The sequence below is a fragment of the Hoplias malabaricus genome, chromosome 9 (genome assembly GCF_029633855.1).
Source record: "Hoplias malabaricus isolate fHopMal1 chromosome 9, fHopMal1.hap1, whole genome shotgun sequence".
NCBI classification, from domain to species: domain Eukaryota; kingdom Metazoa; phylum Chordata; class Actinopteri; order Characiformes; family Erythrinidae; genus Hoplias; species Hoplias malabaricus.
The window spans coordinates 17,942,972-17,969,861 of record NC_089808.1 but is presented as its reverse complement, the minus strand read 5'-3'; the positions used below and the strand labels follow the sequence as shown (position 1 = coordinate 17,969,861).

Genomic DNA, 26,890 nt, shown 5'->3' with positions numbered 1-26,890 from the left:
TTTTCCTGTTACTATGTAACAGCTACATACTGCAGTTTTTGCCCTGCTGAGCCCAGAGTAGCAACATCAAGGTCTCTCTTCCTGCTATCACATGTCAGGGAAGCATCACAATAATTCTGAAGCTGTAGTTTAAGGTAAAAATATAATTTATTTAAACAAACTATAGCAAAATTGGACATCATATTTAAAATGGCAGCTTTATTTAACAATAGTGTGTATATATATATTTATTTATTTATTTATTTTTTGTTTAAGTTGAGAAATCAGCTTAAACAACTACTCAGTTTTTGCAGAATAAAAAAGATATTAGAATCAAATCAATCAAAATATGCTACTTTCAAAACAATATGTCAGTCTTCAATACTTGGTTGGTAATCCCTTTGCTTTAATAACTGCCTCGATGTGAGGTGGCATTGAGGCAGTCAGTCTGTGGCATTGTCTGGGAGTTATGGAAGCCCAGATTTCCTTGATGCTTCCTGTCATCTCTTCTCGTCCTAGTTGTTTTCCTCTTTAGGTCCAGTAAGTTGGCTGGCCAGTCAAGCACTGTGATGACATGGGCATCAAACCAGGCTTTGGTGCTTCTGGCAGCATGGGCAGGGGCTAGATCCCGCTGGAAGATGAAATCTGCATCTCCACACAGATCCTCAGCAGAAGGAATCATGAAAAAAAAAAAATCATGAAATTTTTTGGAGTGTGTGTAAGTGTAACAAGCCCCTTAGAGTGAACATTATAAACGGGCTCAAGTACAACCAATCACCTTCCAGATCACACACCAGGCCAATTGGCCCACAGCTGACATCAATTATACTGGTTTTGCTTATCTCACAAGCTTTACACAAAGCTGGCCTGTATGGCAGGGTGGCAAGAAAGAAGCCACTCCTAAAAAAGTGTCACGCTGTGTCTCGTTTGCGATTTGCCAAAAAACACTTGGAAGTTTCTAATGAAATGTGGCAAAAGGTTCAGTGGTCAGATGAGACCAAGATTGAACTTTTTGGACTGAATTCCAAGCGGTATGTTTGGAGAAAACCAAACACAGCACACCACCAACAATACACCATACCTACTGTGAAGCACAGTGGTGGCAACATTGTTATGGGGTTGTTTCCCTTCAGCAGGAACTGGGCAATTGGAAGGGAAAATGGATGCTTCCAAGTACATCCAAATTCTTGAGGAACACATGCGGCCCGCTGCTAGACAGCTGAAACTGGGTAGGAGATTCATCTTCCAGCATGACAACGACCCTAAACACACTGCCAAAAAACAAAGCAGTGGTTTAAGGATAGGAAGGTAAATGTCCTTCAGTGGCCAAGTCAGAACCCTGACATAAATCCAATAGAAAATATGTGGATGGACTTGAAGAGAGTCATTGCATTGCAGGTTACCACAAAATCTGATTACATATTCCCCAATTCCTAAATGTGCAAAGCTGGTAGGGACATATCCAAACATGGATGTAATTAAAGCAAAAGGTGGTGCTGCAAAGTACTGAGGGGACTGGTGACTTTTCTAACCCTGTTATTTTGCTTTGTTCATTTTTTTGGTAAATTTTCTGAACCGTTTCATTTTTTCTCATTGCTTGAATATTGGAAGGCAAAATATATAAATAACACTGGAGAAAGATTTATTTGTTGTGAGTTTTTATTTCTGGCTTTGAGACTAAAAGGGGTTTCAGGGGTGTATGAAGGCTTTCTGGGGTGTGTGTATGTATGTGTGTGTGTGTGTGTGTATATATATATGTATATATATATATATATATTGCCCCTGCATGAAACATTGAGGTGATAACACTAATTTATGGTATCATTTACTAATGCCTGGTTGCAAGGTCAGCTGGGTAATCTTGCTCAGCTCTGCTGTTCCCTCTGTGGATTTCTGGAGTAGGATTAGCCTTGTTGACTTTCCCTGTGTCGACAACCACTTACAGAGCGAAGACTTGGGGGTCAGTTTCAGATTACTCAGCAGTCTGTCTTGGCCAAGAAGTTTCTACAGGGCTTGCAGAGAGAATTGAGATAATCATAAAACATTGCTATGATTTAGCCCCATGGTGAGCAGGAACACTGCAGTGATTTTCCTTTTTCAAGTAAAGCACACCATCATTTTTGAGAGAAAATACCTGCAAGATACAAAATTTAAATTTGATTTCTACTTTAGAATAGTGACGTGAGTACGTTGGCTCACATTGTCGTATTGCTGTTGATCTCCTTGTATCTTCTTATATTTGCTTTTCCTTAGAAGTTATTTCTAATGTGTAGTATATAATCGTATATAGCATAGTATATATTAATCGATTCAGAACTTCTAATTGACATCATTTTGTCTATATCGATTATTTTCATTCTGTTATGTCCCCACTGTGTGTTCATGTACTGTCCCTTTAAAACCATGCTACCAAGCTATAGTCACATGAATCTGCCCCCTACTTGCCACATGGAAGCAACCTAAACACAGATGCTGACCAAGCGACTCGAGCAGCTAGTACCAAAGAAAAACGCAGAGTCTGTGGTTTGGACCTGCTGTGTTTTGGCGATAATAAAGACGACACTGAACAAAAAGAAGTGAAATGTAAAGGCTGAGAAAAAACTGTTTCAGCCAAAGCACAATCACACACCAAATATAAACAGTGCCCAGAAAACAAGAGGAACAAGCTCCCAGCGACATTAGAAATATATCCCATATTTAATACTGGAGCATATTTACAGCACAAGCCTCGTCACTGAACTATGAGGGTCAAAAATACAAAAACGAATTAATCGTTCTTTAATTGTAACCGTGGTAAAATGTACAATTAATCGGCATTGGCCGATGCCTCTGCTCAGGTGATCAATTATCTAGAAATGCCTAAAGGCATATCCGCAGGAAGCCCCTTCACTCAGGCTGATGTGGAGCGATGGTAGAGCTCCCCCTTGGCTCCATTTCACCATTCTACATGCAGACGTTGGTGGAAGATATGAAATGTGCCTGGACATAATGTTTCCTGATAGAACAGAGTAAGCCTTCTTTCAAAGCTCTGTGTTTTTATTTGGCCACTCTTAATAACATGTATAATGTTTACTGTCTGTATAATCATATTGATTCTAGGCATTTAGTGAGAAAAAATGGATTAAATGGTGTGAACTACGAACTATAATAAACTACGAAATATTACATAGTGCTGGATGCACGTGTCCCCAAATAACAAGTATTACCTGTAGGAAAACATGCAACATGCTGTTACAGCCTTTATTCCATTCCACCTTAAATGACACTGGTGCGTTTTATTTCTGAACCATTTAAGGTGGAACGTAGCTGTAACTATGTGCTATTCTACTAATCTTCAGCTCCCACTACAGTACGTTATACGTCCGTATTTATCTGTCTCTCTAAGGAAATGCGAGTTGGTGGAGAGATTGGGATAGTGTGTGTGTGTATGTAAGATTTTTTCCAGCCTTTGTAAATATCCACAAAAAAAGTCGTGTAGTGTGAAATACCAGTCTGTTTATAACCTGACCCAGCTTTAAATTCGAGCTGCATCTAGTGACCCTGCTTTATTGGGTGTGTTCTGATAAGTGCCCTGTGTACTAGATGTATGGAGTAGTGAGTAGTGGGCCATTTCCAACACACTTATTGTATCGGTGCCCTCTGTAGCCGATACCGATAATGTGTTTAAGTGGCAGTATTGGTATCGGTGCAACACTTGTATGTGTCAGAACAGTGTTGGCAAGTTGGTATAAACTTCGTTATAAGTTAGTTTCAGTCTGAAAAACTGTCATTGAATTATAAAAACAGTAACACACTGTCTTATCATTGAAAGTTAATCGAGATTGCAGTTGGCCTTGGCTTAATGGTTAGAGGACCAGTCTTGGTATCAGAAAATTGCCGGTTCGCTCCCCAGGACCTTCAGGAACATCAATGTGGAATGGATGAATGTGATCACAACCCCTAGTGCACACGTGTGTGTGTGTGTGTGTGTGTGTGTGTGTGTGTGTGTGTATGTTCACTGCCACAGATTGGTTAAATGCAGAAGACACATTTTGTTGGACAAATAATTACACATCACATGAATGTTAACTCTACTACTGCTGCAAATGAAACAGTAGTGCTACGTGTCTGTAAATAAATTGGCTGATATCGATAATACAGTGAGTCGCTACTATTAGCCAGTATTAGTGGTGAACCGATACATCATTTGAGTCTAATTGCACAAACACACACCTTTAATGTCTGTGCCCTGTTAAATCTATTTCCTGAAAAATGCTAATCTAATCTGAGAAATGTTCCCAACAAACACTCTAGCATTGCACACATATATGTTCCCTGCATATTAGCAGTTAACAGTAAAAGGCTGCTTTATTGTCAGATGAGCTTGATGTTGAGCATTTTCTGAAATTATTGTGCACCACTGCTCTACATTCTACATTTTCTGAACAGAAAGTGTGGTAATATACAGACAGGGTGGTGTGCTTGATGCAGTGCCCCTTTAGTTTTGCTTTTCTCATGCTGCCCTTAAGTTTGAAGGGTACTGACATTAAGCTTAATCATGTTCAACAACATCCACTTGTGCAGTAAAGGACTGGCCTTGGACTAATTTAGATCATTCTGTCAGCTCTTAAAGGTAATCCAGAATATTATGGCTTTTGTTCTTCACTGAAAAATGGTCACATCGGCTTGCAATGATATTAGTGCACGTGCTTTTTAAGGGGCTAAAATTCTAGTAACTTATAATATCATTTTATAAATTTGTACTTATTCTGTAATACTTTAAAACTGCAGTTTTTTAACAGTGCTTTATTGACAGATACAATTTTTGGTTTCAAACTGTTATTTGTTAGACCTCTTAAAGTTACCTGTTCATTTTAAGAACAGTATTTAATTGTTAACAATACATAATTTTGGGCCAAATCATTTTTGAAACTATAATTTTATTTTTAAAACCTTAATATTTCGGCATTTACTAGGTCATATATCACCAAGCTCCAGTCTTAACTCCTGCTTGAGGAATGCTGCTTTTTTTCTTCTCTTTTCTTCTTTCTACAAGGAACCTTCTATTGCCCTTCTGCCAGTTCCAGTTATTCATGCTTTTACATGAAAGCACTTATGACATGTAAGCGGACAGGATAGACTTAACGAGTGACTTAACGATTCAGTAAATGTCATCACCTTTTTTCCTGATGTGTTGGAAATATTGATGTGCTTTTAAGAAGTAATGGATATTTGCATAATCTTACATTTTTTTCTGAACTCTCTAAATAGTGGACTGATTCATTACTATAAAATATTTGATAACCATATATGGCTGACATGTTGACTATTCTTAGATAGGAATTTTTGTTAACCGTTTCTTCTCATGTCATCTTGATGTCTAATAGTTTCATCAGACATTGTATCTGATGCCCATATTCTGCAGCTGTCAGGCATGTTTCGGTTCACATGGCTGATAATCTTTATGTTTGATCAGCCAATCAGAAACCTTTTAATTGAATAAACTGTTTTTGTGTCTCAGAGACTGTCTCAGATCTGGAACTGGAGTGTTTTAATTTTTTTTTTTTTCTCCCCAAACCTGACTCAGCCTCTGTTGAGATACCTGTGAAATGTTGCTGTCTAAAGAAAAGCTTACTACACAATTAACACAGCAGATTGAGTGAAAATTTCATGATGAATGGACCAATAGAAATACTCCAAAATGACTTGGAATAAAACGTTTTTATATTGATGTTTATTGAAAGTTAATTAAAGTACTGTTTATTTTTGTTAATGCGATTTGTGCTTCGTGTTCAAATATTGAAACACATGGTGACATTAACTTTTGTTGCTGAAACTTTTTTTGGTCAGTGTTTTCATTTGACTTGTTCATGTTCATTGTTGTCTTCACTAAAGACAAAACATGCCAAATGACAGACACAGCATTTTTCATTGGTACAAGCTGCTCAAGTTGCTTGGTTGGCCTTGGTGTTTTACTGGGCATTTGTGTTGCTTCCATGTGGCAGATGAAGCACAGTACATGAACACACTGTTGGGGCATATTAACCGAATAAAAAAAAATAAAACCATGAACAGAATTGAAAGAAAAACAGTTTTAAGTGATATAGGCACATTTACACAGATTAGAAGTTCTAAATGTCATTTGTTCATGGTCAGTATCTGCTTATTCAGTTCAGGGTCACTGTGGGTCTGGAACTTAACTGGAATCACTGGGTACAAGGCGGGAACACACCCTGGAGGGGGCGCCAGTCCTTTGCAGTGTGACACACACAACCCCATGGACACTTTTGAGTAGTCAATCCATCTACCAATTAGGGGAGGGCGATATGGCATTACATTATTACAATTTTAGTTTTTTGTAGGATCACAATCTCCATTTTATCACAATTCTTCTTCATGTTGTTTTTTTACCTCTTATTTTTTCCATTTTCCGCCTGAAATTACACACTCAAATCTTGAGGCAGTGAATAAACTAGAGGCAATTACTGAAAAGCCTTCAGATATTGCAATGAGTCTTCAGTGGTCAAAATATGATCAAAACAACAAAACATTTTAGGCACTTTACTAAATTCAATTCCGAATCTTCTTTGAGATTATCCTTTGGAATCTTCAAAGACCCCAAGCTCTCCGTAAGGAAAATGATTAATTTTACTGCAAGAAAAGCTTAATGGCAACATTTTACCTTCCTTGACAAACTAATCTCATGCACCTCTTCAAATGGCTTTTTACCCTCACCAAACAGGAAAAATGTTCTCACTCGCCTCGATTTATTCTAATATTTAGTCTCATTTCTACCACAGTACTCTTCCCCTTTAAGGCCAGATGCGTTAGAAGGAGGGAACTTTCCTATTTTCAAATAGGAAAGCTCATAGGAATGTTCACAGGGCCATTACAAAAGAAATTCCACAGTAAAATTTCTTCAACTTCAGGATATCAATAGTCTGTTATATTGTGCCTTCAGTGAGTCTTTCAGAGTTTTGAGACACTTTGAAAATAAAGAGATTATATCCGCGGAAGGAAGCTAAACGTGTAGTTTTTCCACGGTATGGAAGTTGTGTTCGTATTTCGCTATCTAGCGGTGACAGAATGCAACTAGTGCAACATTTAAGGTGAAACATCCATCCATCCATTATCACGGTGGGTCCAGAGCCTACCTGGAATCATTGGGCGCAAGGCAGGAATACACCCTGGATACAACCAGTCCTTCACAGGGCAACATACACACTCACACATTCATTCACACACTCCACCTACAAACGTGTGTTTTTGAACTGTGGGAGGAAACCGGAGCACCCGGAGGAATCCCACACGGACACGGGGAGAACACACCACACTCCTTACAGACAGTCACCTGGAGCGGGTATCGAACCCACAACCTCCAGGTCCCTGGAGCTGTGTGACTGCGACACTACCTGCTGGTCCACCGTGCTGCCCTAAGGTGAAACAGAAAATCCTAATGAATCGATTGCTCATCCTTTGTAACCCGGATGTGTATCTGAATTTTTTGTAACTCGTATTTTGGTATCTGAATTTCGTCTACCGAGTTTGAGCAACTTCGAAATATATTGTTTAAGTTTTAAGCTTGAATTTTTTTTATCGGAATTTATTAACCTTGAATAATAACGAAAAATTATATATTAAATAATAATGAAAAAGTGTTCCTGAAAATTCACAAGTTAAATTCAAGAGTAATTATATCCAGATGCATAATTGCGAAGCAAAATATTCAGAGGTGGAAATCTGAAGACTTAGATTCAAAAGCAACATTATTCAGATGCATAAATTAGATGCAAAAAATTCAGTGCTACAAATTCAAAGGTGGTAATATTTCAAAGTCTGATGAGACACATTTGCTTCCATACTTTCCCCGATTGGCTGTATAGTGAGGCCGACTCCCTCATTCCCCTCCTGTGTTTAAATGGTCTCAGTGGGGAAAGGCAGACAGTGAAAGGGACATAAGATTTGAAAACATATTTGTTTTGATTGTTGTTTATTTTGATTGCCGTTGCGATATGAAATTGTTTGCGTCTTCTCTCATGGTGCGCATCTATTAGACGCTGAAGCATGGTTGTTTCCCTGCTTCCTTGGTAGAGCATTGCCACTAAATGGTCTTGATTGACGTGTCGTTAAAGCTGCTAGCCCAAGCTACACGGCCATAGCAGAGATCCATGGGGGAAGGTATTTTATTTGTCGCACTATTTTGAACGGTTACTTTTCTTTTTGCAAGTACTCTTTACACAAACATGAGGATTGCTAACGAGTGGATTGATGGAAAGGCTCAAATTTGGTCTTGTTTTGAAGAGGACAACCTCAGAAATGATAGTATGCTTTGTGTGTATGAGTAGTCATACATTTTAGAGTAGTGACTTACATTATCTCTGTCCTGAGAGTCTACCCATTTGACTGATGTACACAGTAATATTATGTAATACGTACACAGTATGTAGACAACTTATCAGGACCGCAGTGAACTGAATGTGCATTAGCGCGATCCAACAATCTCCCTGTGTTAGTGTATCATGGACAAATTCTTATTTTTCTTCATGATCAGATATCGTCATATCACACACCCCTACTACCAATGTGTGGGAGTTTCTAGAGGAAACCCATGCAGAGTCACCTGCAGTGGGGCTCAAATCAAGATTTGAGGTTTGAGGAGTGCTGACAGCATAGCCAGAGTTTAGTTGAGCTTCGCGGAGTTCTTCTAGTTTAAGGTGTAATGCTGACAAAAACTGTAGCTTCTTCATGCTTCTTTGTAAGGAAGTGGTTAGACTGTTTCAGGCTTCATTCAGGACTTTTATTATGATGTGCAGAGTGGTTATTTATTTATTTAAACCACTGTAGAGCCTGAATATGATTGGAGTGGAGAATTGATGTATCCATTTTATACATTAAAAAAAAAATAATAATAATAAAAGAATATTTAAATTTAAAAAATCGAATACGCACCCAATGAATGAATATCTGTATATTCAGGGCCTGCCCAAATTGTAATACACTACAGGGAGTCTACGTCAGTGACTTTAAAGGTTTGGTCAACATTAATAAATAATCTGTATGGTTCATATGATGCACAGGATGTGCTGACCCATAATATAGGCATACTAGATAAAGTGAATTGTTTCCTCTCTATAATGTTGTAGTGTATATTTTATCCACAAAGTCATTCTGAAGGGACATCTAGGGAAAATGCTGTAGCTAATCCCCATGCCCGTTAAATTTTTTCTGTTCTTTTAGTTTTAATATTTAAAAAAATATAAAATAGTAGTAAAAAAACCTAGTTGAAGTCTCTAACCATAGGTCGTCATTCTATCAGCCAATCAAACTGACTTATTTATTTATTTATTTATTTATTTATTTATTTATACACACACCCCTTTTACCGCTAAGACATATGAGATCTGCTTAATTGTAGAGCAGAATTTGACGATGGAAATTGTCTCGCTTCTATGTCTTTAAAGAGAATCCAGTTTGAAGAAGTGTTCCTCTGTTGGCTTTGAGGGGTAATGTTCTGGCTGTGAAGGAAGAATGGCCTCCTTTGTGCTGGGCAAGAGATACTGAAGGCCTTTTGCATGATGCAGAGGCTCTCATGGCTAAATTTGGTTGCAGCTAAGCGAGAGGTTGTGATAGAGAAGGAGTGGTTTTCAGTAAGGTCCTGTACCAACTGCTACTCGACTGGAAAATAAAGATGTGGTTATGTGGCACATGGAAAATTGAATGTTCTTGACAGCTGGAAAAAGTACTTTGTATGGAATTTCTCCTTCTGTGTGCATTCAATAAGGATAATTGCAGTGTTTCATGTCAGCAGCTGAGATTTGACATTTCTTTTATGCCAGCTTAAACAAGTGTACAAGAACATTTGAATTCAACCCACCCACCTACATTTTTGTATGAAGACCTGCACTTTTTTGATGACATTATCTTACACAAATGTCATATACATTGACTTATTTGAGCTATATGAATATAATTTGGTTATTTTTTATAATGTAGTTAGAACTGCAGAATTGAATATATTCATATTGTACGAGAAGGGAACAACTGCACCATTTAAAGTGGAGCAAAATGTTTGAAAGGTTCCCTAATAAAATCAGACTTATTCCCAGAGAGAATGTTGTGCTTTTATAATTCAGACTCAACAAATTTAAGCAGCAAATATAAGTGGAAATAACTTTGGTTAAACTCAAGCATTTGAATTTGTCATTCCAGCTGAAATGGAGCATTAGTTTCTGTACAAGTGCCAGAAAATAGCTGCTGTGCCACTTTAAATGCAGTTCCAAATTCAGATAATAGCTTACTTAAAGGAATACAGTGTAAGAATTGGGTTTTTTGTCTCCTGAGCACCCCCTACCTGCTGCTGAATGTAATTCACATTTACATTACTGTTGTGAAATCAAGTCTCACACACACCTTGCTCGCTCACTCACTCACTCACTTAAACATGATGGGCTCTCTGGGCTCCTACTAACACACACTCTCCCTGACTCTGTCACAAACAAACACACACTCTCTCTCTCTCTCTCTCTCTCTCTCTCATATTCTCACACAGAGTGATGTTTACAAAAGTAGCAAATGGCTCTCGGGGCTTCAGCTGATGTCGAGCCGGAGGAATATGCATAATCAAATAAAATCATGTTGACTACATGATAATACACACTGGACCAGGTTATTACAACAATAAAGTGTAACTTTGCTTGTACTCTAACCACAGCAACCGACAGAAAAACACTTATTACCAGAATCTGGTATGATCCGGTAGTGTAATGTCTAACACTAAAAAGTGTTAACTAATCCAGCTAAAGTTATCAGGCACTACCACTCGCCATTGTTCATCAGTAGCTCAAAACCTAATTATAACACTGTCCTCAACAAAGCCTGGGTTCCACCGACACAAAGTGTAATTTTAGTTATTTAATACTCATGGCAACTGGCGAAAAGAACTTACCAGGATCAACATCTAACGTGAAAAAGTGCGCCAATCCGGCTAAAATTAGTATCCTCAAACCCTGTCTCACTGCTCAGTAACTCTCAAAGATGGATTATAATACTATTGTCAACTAAACTTTGTTTTTTGTATAATTCTAAATTTTGGTGTTATGTGAATCGTTTTTAAAATATTTTATGTGAAACTTTTTTTTAAATGAAAAACACAATACAGAAATTGATAAATCTCTCCTCAAAAATGACCAGAATACACTCCTCAGAGTACTCTGAGAACCTGGTCCAATATACTAATGACCGTGCGTGACTGACAGCTCTCTCTCACTGGAGAACATTCATTCATTATCTGTAACCGCTTATCCAGTTCAGGGTCGCGGTGGGTCCAGAGCCTACCTGGAATCATTGGGCGCAAGGCGGGAATACACCCTGGAGGGGGCGCCAGTCCTTCACAGGGCAACACACTCGCACATTCACTTACACACTCACGGACACTTTTGAGTCACCAATCCACCTACCAACGTGTGTTTTTGGACTGTGGGGGGAAACCGGAGCACCCGGAGGAAACCCATGTGGACACAGGGAGAACACACCAATACATACAAATACCCAAACCACAGGCATGCTCCCACCCTGGCTCTTAAACAGCCTATACTTCATAATGGACCATGCTATGAGTGACATGCAAACAGCCAATCATCTGTAGAGTTCTGCTGCTTACTAAGCAGTGTGGAGTGAGCTCTAAGCACTTTTGTGAGTCGCTCTAAATAAGAGCATTTGCTAAATGCTGCAAATGTAAATGGATAATTCAGCTGGGCTAAAAAAAAATAAAAATAATAGAAATAAATACTGATATTACTCAAAGGCCGCCATTCAGTGCAGCACGCTAAATAATGTCACTAAAGTGTTTGTTATGGGTGATATTGAGCACAGTGGACTGATTGTAAGCTCAGTTTGAGTAGCCAAATAGCTACTAATAGCTAAATAGCCAAAATTAGCATCAGCTAGCAACAACATAAATATAATTATAGTCTCCCGACAGAGCTTTAAACATATCTGTTTATTTCTAGCTAGTGAGAAAGAAGTAGCAATGAAATATATATATATATATATTTTTTTTTGTAATGTATATTTATTTTTAAATATATATGAGAAAATTGTTAGTTTTTTTAGTGTTTCAGTATCTGGGCATCAAATGTAAATATATCTAGGTCTAGTGAAATCTTTCCTTGTGGGTATGAGAAATTTGTGTAGTGTTCATGTATATTATTTTCCGAAATATTAAAAAAAAAAAAATTGATACTAAAAGTGTTTGGTGTAACCACCCTACAGTTTTAAAAGGATTTTCTTTTATAACTGACAATGTTACAAAATTTACATTGTAATAATTATCAACCAACGATGTAGAGCAATTTAGAAAAAAAAAAAAATATATATATATATATATATATATATATATATATATATATATATATATATATATATATATATATATTTTTTTTTTTTTTTTTTTTTTTTTTTTCTCTTTGATATTGGTTTTTATTGGACATTAAAATGTAAAGGAACAGATGCTGAAAAATGCCTTTCTATAAAAAAAAAAAGGCTGTATAGGCTGTATAGAAGGGAAAGACAAGGGAAGTACGATGCAGTGGTGTTTTGACTAAAGCACCTCAGAAATGTGCTAGTTTGTAGAAAAGGTATATGTCATCTTTTATCTGACCTTAAGGATCAAAGAATTATTTTAATAAATTTAGTGGCTAAATTTTCGAGATAAGTTACAACAAAATTATTATTCAAAAGAATATTGTTTATAATGAAGCACTTGTTTGCTACATTTTTTAAATCAGTGTTATTTCAGGAAATTTAGAGACTATGAATTTTTGACGCCCCCCTTTAAAGGCAATGTAGACAATTCTGGAGAATTACTGTTCTTACAAGAAAACACCACTAACGTTTGTGTTAATTCCGAAGCTCTATATCTTTTAATGTGTAATGGTATGTTTGAGTAAGTAACCAAATAACTTCTTTGTGGTTGAAGTTTAACTTTATTCAGTTATTATACTGTTTGAATTAATACAGAAACACATTTGTAATTTGACTTGTTTAGTTTTGCAGAGTTTTCTGTCTGTTTATTTTCATGCAGTTAACGGTTTCAATTTTGAGTCAGTTCCTCCTTGAGTAATGCAACTGTAACAGCAAAAATAAGTCACTGTTACCCACTTTTGGAACAACAATGTCCTCATCTCTGTTCATATTTGTTTCCCATTTACCTAGTCAGGGCTATATGTAGGGGCCGAGTAGATAGTTGAATATGTAGATACATGAAATGCTTAAAAGTGACGTCCACTATTTTAATCAAAACAAAATTAAAATTTTTCTCCTGTGTTTACATTTGATGTTTTTATGTTCAGCGTCTTTGTCTTCACTGAAGTCAAAACATGTCCAAATAAGAGAGACCGCATGTTTTATTTCTTTTTGGTACAAGCTGCTAGAGTTGATTGGTTGGCCTCAGTGGCCACGTTTACATGCAGCCTGATAATCCTTTAATAATCTAATCCGTTAATGACTAATAGCTCAATTGGAATACATTATATCCATGTATACAACCTCAGTCGGAATTGAGTAGTCTGACGATTAAATTACTGACCGATTGAACTAGGTGTGTAATCCTTCACATAATCCTGTTAAATAGAAGAATAATAGCCATGTAAACACCTGTATCTGATTACACACACCCAGTCGGAAATCTTATATACATTCTGTGCATGAGCTGAGTTTATTCAAGGAAAAAACAGCACACATTACTGACTTAGGGGTCTTAAATTCTTAAATTAATCTTTCATCAATTCGCATTGTTATAAAAACAAGAAAGACTGCCATGTCATATGGAAATTCTGCTTCCACTTTGTCTATGAATCCCTTCAGTGTTCCTCTCTTGCACCACTCTTTACTATGAAGGGGTTTTGAGTCGCTGAGGCGAAATGAAGCTTTATAAATCAAGATGAGGGGAACTATTTTAAGGAAGAAGAAAACACTTTCACTGCTTGCGCGTGCATGAGATACTTCTCTCTCTGTCCCTCTCCCTCCCTCCGTCTCTTTCAGTTTCTCTTAAAGGGACCGAACGCCCTGCAGGTCTGATTTCATGTGTGAATTCATCAAATTAATTTGTATAGCTCTTTTTAAAAAATTGTAAAAGCCCCGGGTGAGCAAGCCAGGGACTACAGTGGCATGGGAAAACTGAGGAATAAGCATTGGGAGGATGCTCCCAAGGGGGACCTATAGTTCCCTGGTCAATCTACCTACAAATTATTGACAAAATTAAAAGGACCCTATGCATCACATAGGTTTGCTGTTATTCTAATGTGTAGTGATATAATTATAATATTATAACGTAAGCATTGATGATGATATTGTTATTATTGTTAATATTTCAGGTAGTTAGGGGTGTCACAATACACATGGTAATATTCATTTTTTTCTGATACAGGGCTTTTGATACGATATGAGCTGTGAATCCAATACATTAAGGTTTTATTTTAAAAACCATTCTGAGCCATTTGTCACACTGGGTTAATGAGTTGCAGCCATCTCCAGAGCAGGGCAGAGTTCCAGGGCGTGCTGGAATTTCATGCGACATCTAGTGGCACAGTGTGTAATAGGAATGCTGTGTTACTATGACGACGCCAGAGAAATGTTTAGAGCTACTGGGGAAACAACACCATGCTATCGTTTTGGTTATCCTATTGGACGATTAGCTGGATGTGAAATGGCTAGCGAAGAGAGCAAGACTGGGCTTGAACTAGTGGTGTCAACATCCCGTAAAATACGGAATCTTGCCGTATTTTAACACTAAATAATATGTTTAGTTTTGAACTGATACCGGTTTGAGGTCACACTGTTATGGCGAAGATTTGAGACAGAAACATGCAGCTCTCTCTCAGCCCGAGCAAGGGGCGGATCATCCACGGCTCCAAAGCAGAGAATGAGCTTCTCATTGGTCGTCACTTTTATTTAGCCAATCAGCAGCCAATGGAGGCACAGTCCCTCCTCACAAGGGGTTGTTTTGCTGCGGCGCTGAGAGCAGCAGGTCAGTGCTGAAAAGCTGGGTTTTAAATAGAACTTTAAATAGAACTAGCATTATGTCCTATTTTTATTTACACACACACACACATATATGTATGTGTGTGTGTGTATATATATATATATATGTGTGTGTGTGACCTCAAACCGGTATCAGTTCAAAACTAAACATAATATTTAGTGTTCAAATACGGCAAGATTCCGTATTTTACGGGATGTTGACACCACTAGTTCAAGCCCAGTCTTGCTCTCTTCGCTAGCCATTTCACATCCAGCTGAAAAGCTGGGTTTTAAATAGAACTTTAAATAGAACTAGCATTATGTCCTATTTTTATTTACACACACACGTGTATATATATATATATATATATATATATATATATATTCTTTGAAGATTTCTGGTACCAGTCGACGTTTCCAAATGTACTGTTTGTGTTTGTATTGGCCACATCAAAAAATATAAAATGGAAATTAAAACATGTTCTTTCTCCATGTTGTATCGTAAATGTATCGTATCGTGTAGCATAAACAGTAATACGTATTGTATTGTGAAGTTTGTGCATTGTTGCACCCCTACTGGTGGTAATTAGGCATTTAGTCTTGATCTTGAGGATAGTAAATTCCAGTAACGTGTATGCTAAGTGGTAATCTGCACAGGGTTCGGCGGTATAACGATAATACCGTATTCCACTGTATTTAAAAATGTGGACGGTAGCTCAAAAGGAGGGTCGTATTTTTGACGTGTGTGTGTGGTGTGTCAAATTTCTGTTGTGTCTTTAAAGGTCAACTAAAATGTTTATGTGCATTTAAGAGAGCCAGGGTGAGGGGGTGTGATGGGAGCTCAATGACTGCCCAGGAGCCCAACGCAGTTGTAAGTTTAGCGCTGAGTTTCAGTTAAGAGATAGGAAGAAAGCTGTAAACAGACAATTCTCAGAAAATCCTTCACTCCACAAGTGCCCGTTAGCACCAGCTGTGCTTCTAAACAGTGTAGAACTGCCTTATTTCACTTGTTTTCAAACTTTTTTGTTCCTTCAGCACAACTTATTGAAACTTGATCTGTCTCAGAATCGGGTTTTTATCATCAACATGTGTGTCGGAGTGCACTGTTGGGCTGTGTTTAGCTAAATTCACTTTGTGCTCACAGATATAAGGCTCAGTGCAGCCCGACAGAGCATCCCCTCCCCACGGTGATACCGTGATAATATTTTGAGACGGAATTACACGGTGGCGCAGCAGGTAGTGTCGCAGTCACACAGCTCCAGGGACCTGGAGGTTGTGGGTTCGATTCCCGCTCCGGGTGACTGTCTGTGAGGAGTTGGTGTGTTCTCCCCGTGTCTGCGTGGGTTTCCTCCGGGTGCTCCGGTTTCCTCCCACAGTCCAAAAACACACGTTGCAGGTGGATTGGCGACTCGAAAGTGTCCGTAGGTGTGAGTGAATGTGTGTGTGTCTGTGTTGCCCTGTGAAGGACTGGCGTCCCCTCCAGGGTGTATTCCCACCTTGCGCCCGATGATTCCAGGTAGGCTCTGGATCCCCCGCGACCCTAAAAAAAATTGGATAAGCGGTTACAGATAATGGATGGATGGATGGATGGAATTACAGTATGAAAAATGTGGATACTGCCCATCCCTAACTCTGCACATGTGCATCATTTCTGCTCAAACTTGTAAAACACATATAAACTGTGATTTTAATCAGATTGGTGTGTGGAATGTACATATAAACACCTCAGTCTGAATCTATAATGGGAATTAATTTAATCAGATTTTTGCTGTAAACGTAGCCAGTGTTTATGTTCTCCTCTGTTTAATCAACTTTACATCAAATTTACCTCAATTAGAAGTTCTGAATGTCACTTTTGATTTATTCCCCTAATATTGCCAGCCTCAATTCTGGACTCCTACCCCAAGCTAAACAGCAAAATTTGTTCACATTATTTTGTATTAGCAATCATTTTAGCAGGTTTTCAAATTCATGCTTTAGTTTTGGTGTGCATTTGAAACAAATGTCAAACTTTCAGATCTTATAATGTTATTAAAAATGTGACGAATCATAACATGAAAAAAGACCATTTTCTGCCTCCTCTTTTTCCATCATGGCCATGCAAAAACTTTTGTGCAAAAGCCTTATGTGCAAAAATTGCTTCTCATTTTCCCATGAGAACCCATTCAAGTGTCTCTGCCTATACCACATATATATTTTTTTTTAACTCGCTTTTCTTTTTCCCCGTCTACCCTCTTTAATTTTTTTGCCTATTTTTCACTGTCCCATCCCAACCATCCTAAATCTCAAAGCCTGACAGGCCAAAATAAAGCCCACTTTTAAAGCCCCCTCCCCAAACCCACTAAAACCAATTTTGTGGAAAGCTTGTTTGGCTGCATTCTTAAAATAGCGCTCTGACGTGTAGTGTCCTGTTGTGGAATGTGGCTGTGGCAGGAAGTTATGCAAACGTGCCCCAGTGCTGAGTGCAACTCTGCAGGCTTGACTGACACAGTCCTCTTGACCACTGCACTGTCCTTTAACATCACCATTTAATTGGTAAACTCCCCTTGCCAGTTATATTGCTACATATTTAACTGCATTGCACTCCTTTCATTCACTTACAGATGAACAGATTTTACAGATCTGTACAGTAAGGAACACCCCCACTAATATTACTCAGATGACAAGACCATTGAGCTAGAATGTCTTTTTGATACCGTACATGTGACGTTAATATGTAAAGGTATATGTTGTGAAAAAAAATTTTGAATTTTTTCAGTTTTAACAAACAGATTTACAGAGTGCAGTTTTAATCTTTTAGGTATGACTGAGCAGAATTTAATCTAAAATAAGCAAGAACTTTTTTTGTGTGTTGGCCCACAGTTTGAGAACAGCTGTTGTCTTTTTAAATAAAACTGTAGAGGCTGCAGCAACCCCTAAACATCATGTTAAATGTCAAAGTGACTGTATGGATCATAGGAGAATTAAGAGCATTTTGGGTGTATTTTTAATTTTGTAATCGTATTCTGTAGAAGTATTTTCCTCTCTAAGGTATCAAGGTATCAAACACTGCCAGTGCATCCCACTTGCTCTTACCAGGGTCTTTTGTTTACCATCTTTCAAAGACTATATATCTGAGCTGCTCATTTATTTACATATTGTTCAAAACTATAAAGGTACAGCATTATTGAACCTTTTGTGGTTGTATTTAAGTATTTTGGATTTAAATCAATTAACTATAAAATATATTTTTTTCAACAAATGATTTAGTAAAATGTCTAATATTCCTGAGTTCCTGAGCACTTAAAAGGGGGGCATCATTATTTATTTATTTATTTATTTACTTATTATTTTTTAACTAATACACACTTACTTAAAAATATCAAATAGGAGTTAAATAAAATTGTCAGAATTAAACGAACTGTTCTTTTAGCAATGGCATTAGCACAATTGCATTCTGTGCCTATGAAAACGTCTAAGAAAACAGCACTTTTGACAGAATGGCTGTGTTTGTTGTTGTGGTTCACCTGATTGGCCACTTGGAGTAGTCTTGACTAGTGCCGTAGTGACTTGATTGGGATTAGGGACTTTTGGTGCCTGGTATGGGAACTACAGTAACTCAGACAAGCACACTGGTAAAATTTACTAGTGTACCTAAGAAACACGAATAAAACAGACCAAAAACATGAAGAATATGTAGGTGCCTGTATATGACTACACATGTTAATTATATTACGTACTAATTTACCTAAGTATTAAGTTATTTCAGTTATCTACCTAAGGCTTCATGCAACATATAATAGTAGGGATGTGACTCATGTAGCATTTGCATATGAAACACTGGCATACTGCATCTGATTTGCTCATGAAACCACCACAAAACACACAGTGTATTGATTCTTTAATGTTTTCCCCTTGTAACACACCAGAATTATTTCATGAGGCCCTTCATGGGGTTAAACACTTAAGGTGGAAGAGGTACATTGTGCAGTACCTTGCTATAGTGTGAGCTTTGGCATGTCCGTGTTCTGCTGGAGTGTTCTGTTGCCACTCTGACTCAGTAGTCTAATTGTGAGAGACGTTCTGGATTACAGTAGATTAGCCCAAGTCCTGCTGATGTCACTTGTGCCATGGCTAAGTTGGACTCACTCTCTTGTGGCTTTGCAGCCTTTAACTGGTTCTTTCCACTCCTCTGTGCCAGTGTGGATGTGCCTGGCTCTCTGTTGTTCTGCATTAATATCAGAGTTTAAACAGGAGCAGAATCATCTGATTCTTTTTATTCTGATTATGTTTGTAATTATTGGGCATTGTCAGAACTGGGAAGTTATGTTTGTATTAGCCTGTTTCGTTTATTTTATATATATACCACTGTATTTTGTGGTGGTGGCCTTACACTGCTGAATTATTGCTGCTGTAACTGCAATTACAAAAGCAGAGGGCAAGTTTTTTGGAATGAGGAATACAGGAAGTGGAAAAATTACGATGCAGCTTCAATCTCTACACACCTGACATGCAAGCGAGCACGAGAGAGAGAGGAAAGAAAGAAAGGTAGATTAAACTAGATAATGTTAAGTTAGATAGGCTTTAGAGTTGAAAACATTTAGTGTTTCTTTCGGTTTGTCACATACTACCTAATAAATGGAGCCCGTTTAGATTCTACATTTAAGCTTTGAAATAGTGCTGTCGAGGCTAATGTGTTCATTTTTTCACATGGATCAAACATAAGACCAAGTTTGACCCCAACATTTATTTAGTAAATTATGAGATTTTGATTCAGAAATCATTAAAACTACAGAGATAATTATAGAAAAAGGGAAAAGATTCCTCTGTCCAGTTTGTCATGTATACTACATTTACACAACTATTTATTCCTCCCCATACAAAGACTAGACTAGTTACTAGTGTGTATGTGTGTGTAGATGTATAAATGTGTGTAATGTACTGTCATTTCTTTAAAAAATACTCACTAATTAATCACTATCTGCTGTGATATTAATCATGACTAATCACATTATTAATTAAAGTGAACATTAAAATTGTTCCTTTTAATGTGGAATGATTTTGAGGGGAAAATAAACAACTGTAGTTGGTGCGTGGTTTAAGTTTAACTTGCCTGTAGTTCTGTGTGTAAGTCATGTGGTTTGCTTTCTCCAAGAAATCTGAAACAGCAAAAATAAGTCAATATTAACCACCTGTGGAGCAGGAATAGAGCAACATCCTCATCTTGGTCTGTGCTTTTCAATGTTTGAAGATCTCTCAGTTGCCTAAACACTTCCAGATGCGATTTCTCTGCCTTGAGCAGAGAGTGAGTGCATACTTGGCTGAGATAAAAAAAAAATAAATAAATAAAAATTAAAAAAAAAAAGCTAGCTCATGGTGAGGGAACATCCTCAGAAGTTTATAAATAGTGTTTTTTGATTAAAATTGTAAATGTCGCCTTTAAAGAATGTCATTTGTTGGTATGTTTAATTGCATTAGGAAGAGAAAGACAAGAGATCCATGAGCAAGCATCTGCTCAAAGCACCCTTTCCATCCTCAATTTGGTCATTAATAGTGTTTTTACCACCTTGCTGATCCCAGCATATTTATTTTTACACGCACGGTAATCCAGAAATATTTCTGTGTCTACTCGACGGAGCTGTATGTGTGAAAGCAACTACCTGCATCGTTCGTCCTGGACCTTAGCCAGACTTTTCCTCAAGCCCTAGTAAATGTTCCGGGTAAAGTCCAAGTCGACGCATGGGAGAACAGCGCGGGAAATGTTACAGAGTTTCTGCTGCACGCGCTGTGCAAGCACTGTGTGCCTCGCCTAAAGCACATGTTTTGTTTCCTGCTGTGAGAGTGCGCCTGAAGCAAAAAATATCCTGTGAATTGCATGAGTGAACGACTGTTCTGGGACATCTCCAGACCTGATACTCCGGAGTTTCTCCAGAAGTTCTCCCGATTTAAAAATGTAACATTCTCTCAAACTGACAAATACTTTACCTTCAGAATATTATGAATAATTCATAGCTCATACAATCAGATGCCAATTGCATATATAATCAAAACTGTATGTAAAATGTGATATTATTATTATTATTATTATTATTATTGTTATTAACATGCTTGGGTTTGTTTTGCTATTTTTTTCTTGCAGGACAGTTTGGATGCTCTCGTTTATGACCTGGATTTCCCTGCATTGAGGAAGAACAAAAGCATCGACAACTTCTTAAACAGATGTGAGTCTTTATTTCTGGCATTTTTTCAGGATGATTCCTGGCAGAGGTTTTTTGTTGGTAAAGGGATTATATGTTTTAATAACTCAGATATAATAATTGAGTTTACTAGTAGTAATTGTGCAGTGGTGGCGCAAAAAAACTGCAGTGGAAAAAAAAAAAAAGGAACTCAGGCAGGCACCGTCCGTCTTCCAGTTTAAAGTCCATTTCAGCTTTTACAAAATTAAAAACGCCACCACAGTTCACTCTTCTCCTTTCTGGCAGTTTATGCCTGTTTTACATTAGGATGATGACCCATTTATGCATGGATGTCTTGCACTGTGTATTGCCTTACACATTTCTTTGAAAAATAGCTCCTTATGTCCACCTTGTTCTATTTTGCTGCCATCTTCACTTGCTTTTGACCCTCATGCATCATCCACAATGCCCCTGGGTCCTGCACAGTTACACTCACTTATGACTGGAAAGTTTTCCTTCTAAGTTAATGAGACATTGACAGTTCAGATCAGGTTTTTTTTTCTTTTGGGGGTGGTGGTCATATTTGTGGGGACAGTTCAGTAATCGCTGGCTATTGGTGGGGACACATCACCTCTGTCCATGCTAATTCTGTGGAACTGACACTGATATATTAGCATGTTATCTTCTTCAGTTAGGCAGATATGGTGAGGTTTTATAGAGTACTGTCTTGCATTATTATTGTATCATGAGATACAATAGTGACTTCCTTGTGATTCCTACCCCTATTCCCCTTTACTTACTTAATATGTCCCCTACCCCTTTAATTAAGACGTCCTTAACAACATGTCAGACAGATCGGAGCTCGCTTTAAGATCATGACTTGGAGTACAAAATATACAAGCCCATTTTCAAAAAACTGCAGGGAATGTCTATGATTCTAGGGAACTGCTGTTCTTCATTTGTTTACATTCAGAAGCTCTGTGTCTCTTAAGGTGGAACGGTATGCTTGAGGGGAAAAAACAATGTTGTTTGTATGTAGCTAAAGTTTAACTTGTCTGTAAGGTTCTGTATTGTATTGTTTGAATTACCACAGAACCACATTTGTAATTTGTTTAGTTTTGTAGCACTTTCAGTCTGTGTTTAATTTCATGCAGTTAGCGGTGTCCCAAATTTAAAGTGAGTTCCACTTTAAGTAATCTGAAGTCTTATTTTTTTTTCCCTGCTATACAATGTTTCAAAGTCTATTTCTACCATTCCTGACATGAGCAGAAGAGAGACAGCCGGGCATATCAGACCAACCCCCTTGTCTACTAGGGCTAAACACATTAAACCTGTTTCCTGGAGAAGACTGGAGAGTTAGCAAATGACCAGTTGAGGTATTTTGTAAATGAAATTTGGAAGTGGATGACTGAAACACACTTAAAGAAAAGCTGGGAAAGGGGCAAAATTAGAGTGAAAAGTTTATTAAATATAACAGAAGATATAGCCACATAGACTCAGGAGTACTTTAGAAAATTGTTGTCACTTATCACAGGTCCCTTGAACAATCTGTAACTGTAGCAACTGTATAATTTTTACAATCTTTTATTAATTTATTTTTTAACAAGTGGCTCTAAAGCGATGTTGTGGTTACTAGGCGAGTGGCGCCATTTTTCCTTTTGTCATTCCCGTCAGAATCAAGGAGGGTATAACATTAGGCCAGTAATCTAATGACCAGCTACAGTAACCTCTTTTACAGACAAAAATGTTTTACTGCATATAGCACAGTCATCCTAAAAACATCCCAAAACAGCTTTTGTCTCGTCCACTGCACTATTTATGTTAGTTGGCATGTCTGGTGGCCTGCTACCTGGACTAATAAAGCTGGATTAAAATCAGTGTAGTGCTGCTTGTCTTAATAATAAGGCAAAAATTTTTAAATACTCTTGGCAAAATGACTTGCTTTTTTTTTGTCTTATTATACGTTGTAAGCATTGTCTACACCTTGAATTCTGTCTTGTTCCTTAAACAGCCACTGTAAAATATTTTTTGAAAGAGGCCACTGCCTTTAGGCAATATAATTTACATGAATGGGTACACTTTGTCTGCAAATTGGAGATTTTACAGATAGTAAGTTTGTGCAAGTACTATGATAAACTAGTAATAATAAAAAAAATTACCGTGGGGTGGGGGGTGCACTGGCATGAGCCTTATTTGTGAGCATAAAAAGTTGAGTTAAGTTACAACGAAGCATGGCAAAGCTACAGTTCATCTGGTCAGCTTTACACCTCAAAGAAACTCTGTTTTATTTGTGTACACTCTGTGCCCTTAGTGAGACCATGTAGTGCATGAGTTAGTGAACGACTCAGCAAGCGGGGCCATGCTGGGAGCTGTAAATTATACAGCAGGCGCTGGGAGCTGATTTTCTGAACAATAGGTAGCCCCAGATATTCAGATATTTTTTATTTGATACGTATTCAGTTTCTAAATTTGAGATTCTGATACTTTTGGTTGTGATTATAGATAAAGGCAATGCTCCACCACATTCAGGCTCCAGCAGTAAAAAAAAAAAAAACCAGTGCTCTCCACACTCCACCCGTATTCAGGCTCATCAACATAAAAGTCTTTGTGAAAATGAAGCCTAAAACTCAGCCATATAAACAGCCTAACATGCTAAAACAACACACAACGGAGCAGGGCCACAATTCATTTTGTCAGCTTTGTGCCTGAAATTAAAGCTCATATCAGAGGTTTTGAAATCTGGACTTTACAAAGGCTGGTTACTATAACTGGCCAGTCAGGTGCCTTCACATTTGGCATTAATGCTATATTCACATTACCAGCTTGAAGTGACTCTCATCTGAATTTTTTGCCCAAATGTAATTCAAATCTGATCTTTTCGGGGCTGTGTGGACAGTCAAATCAGATTTAAGTGACTTTCTCATGTGGTTCTAGATTTGATTTGTGGCCATGTGTCCTGAATATGAACGGTCAGATTGGATTTCATGCCTACTTTTTGCCTGTACGCATACACCTAGAAATTTCGCCTCAGCTAGCACTGGCAGCACAGCAAAACAAAAGGGAAATGGTGCAATACTCCCTATGTAGTGCACTTCACAGATTATAAAACTAAAACTGCTACACCCAGACAGGGCACTTGTTTGACAGGAACGGGTGAATGGGGTCATACTCGGCCAGCCCTTTTAAAACTCCGGCCTGGAACCTGGACCCAAGCTCTAGATCTTAACACATTTGGTATATAGTTCTGCCAGATTTTGAACGTTTTTAATGATGTGGTCTTTTGTTATTCCCCAGTCTGGTCCCTTGAATAAATGAAAAATTTGACTGCCTGTCTTTATTCTGTTAAGTTTTACTAATTAAAATTATGTCTGAGCTGGTCAGATGACAGACTGGCAAACTGTTCATAGCATAAGATTTTAGCACAAAAAATGCTCAAAATAAAGAGTTGGATCTTGTTTAAATGTAATATAATAATTAACACTACGAAACTATTCCGTGTTCTCAGGCAGCGCTGACTTTGCTTCAAGAATCCTTTATGTTTAGCTTGCCTGAAATTAGATGACTTCACACCTCCTCCGTTTGCATGATTGTCCCCTTTTTGATCTGGTTAAAATAGAAAAATGAGGCAGACCTGCTTTGGAAGACCAAATTTGACTGAATGTTATCTGTCCCTCAACAAGATCCAGCTGTTATTGAGATAAAGGCATTATGGACACAGATCTTTTCACTCTGGAAACATTCAACTCTAGCTGCCCTGCTGTGTCTGAGCCACTCGTACCAGCACAACACACACCACCATGTCAGTGTCACTGTAGTGCTGTGAATGATCAACCACCCAAATCATACCTGCTCTGTGATGGTCTTGTGGGATCCTGACCATTGAAGAGCAGGGAGAAATGGGGATAAGAAAGTGTGCAGAGAAACAAATAGACTACAGTCTGTAATTGTAGAACTATAAAGTGCTCCTGTATGGTCAGTGAAACTGATAAAATGGACAATGAATGTAGATACAAGGTAGGTGTAATCCAGTGATTGTTCTGTGTATGATGGAGATGTGGTGTAAGCTTAAAAATGTTCCAGACTTGCCATTATTTCAATATTTGTAACACTTATGCGTAAACACATAAAATACATGCATATTTCACTAAAGGATGTGGATAGTAGATGAAAGGTAACATTGTGGTAGACCTCACAAACCACAGTTCCCTCTATTAAGATAAACAGGCTCACATTAATACACTCAGAATGACTTTTAAGAGTTTGTCTCAGCCATTGGCTTGTGCAGAAGTTTGAGGGAAAATACTCTCTAATAAGAAGAACCATAGCAGTACTACTATTATCTGATTATTGAAGTTCTCTCATTCTTTCTTTTCTTTTTTTACTCTGAAAAGCCATTATGTACCTCTCGCTCTCACCACAAACATGCACCACACTACATTTAAAAGAACAGATGTTTTAAAAAAAAAACGCTCGTCTCGGTAGCTCTTAGTAGATATTATTATATTACAAATCATAAGGAAATAGCATCCATATTTGCAGGTAAAGTTGGTCTGTATTTACAAAAGACCACAGCAGAAAGTTTGTCATTTCCTTTTGTGATGATATTGGAGGCTGTAAAGCAGATATCAAATTATTGCCTCGTGTAAACACTGATTTTCCCGTTGTTATTTCCCAAGTTTATGTAAACACATTGTTCAGATTACACATCAAATCTGAGTACGTGCCGTTATTAGATTAATAAGTGCATGTAAACACACTTGCTGAGTTATGCCAATGTTTGAGCAAATCCTTTGAAATCCTCTTTAATTTGAAGAATAATAGCAGAACTAGTATTAAACAGTTTCCAGTAATGGACACTGACTCCCTGCCCTCTTTCTGACTGTTGCTGAGACTCCTCTTGCTGCTTCCTGTAGGCATTTGTTAATGAAGCGTGCTGCTCAATGCTGCATATAGCACCAAAGCAGAAGTGAATGAAAGGTTTATTGAAAAGGATTTTACCTTGGGGGAGGAAGCCACAGCTCTTAGTAACTGAGTGGAGAATGTAGTCCAAGAGAGAAAGCTAAAGAAGCATCTCAGTGAACTGAGATCAAACAGTTCCCCCATTAGGCTTGTCACTGACCTTGATGCAAGAGCTTTCTACTGCAGTAATGTCTGCGGGTATGTTTCTTGCCAAAATTGACACTTGAGAAGAATGCATTGTCACCATGTGGATCTAGATGATTCGGTACATCTGTATGTTTGACTACTGTTGAATAACCAGGCTCTAATAATGTCATTCATGCAGTAGTTGTACAAAAAAAAAAAAAAAAAAAAAAGAGTTCCCCCTAAGCCCAAATTTATTAAAACAAAATGATATGTTTGATGCCTAAAGTTTATATCTTTATTTAATATAAATATATTGGACATGTCTTATTTAATATTGAATGTTTTTTATTCATTTATTTTTTTAACAAATATGTATTAAATCAGGTCATGATTTTAAAGCTGTATTTTTAAGGTGAAATGCCACCTAATGTTCCTTTTAAAGTCTAAATACTGTTATTGATGTTACCCCTAAAATAGTTACATATTTGGAAGTAATGCCTTAAATATGGATTAAATACAAATACATGTCTTCATTCAGTTCCTGTGAATCTGTGAATATGCAGTTAATACCTACCTCTCCATCTTCACTTAGCCCTCCACTGCTTGCCTTGGAATTGGGCAGGAATTATTTTTTAGGTTTATGATGTAAGAATCCATTCTGCTCTGAATTTGCT

General features: G+C 37.6%; 1 protein-coding gene across 2 annotated transcripts in view; it reads left to right on the top strand.

The window, feature by feature from the left end:
- The window catches only part of rock1 (Rho-associated, coiled-coil containing protein kinase 1), a 102,185-nt gene that overhangs the window by 18,617 nt on the left and 56,678 nt on the right, over positions 1-26,890 (top strand). For both annotated transcript variants that reach the window (XM_066682158.1, XM_066682157.1), the window contains exon 2: positions 21,095-21,176. In XM_066682158.1, the coding sequence (XP_066538255.1) occupies positions 21,095-21,176 (82 nt within the window). The remainder of the gene's footprint in view (positions 1-21,094; positions 21,177-26,890) is intronic.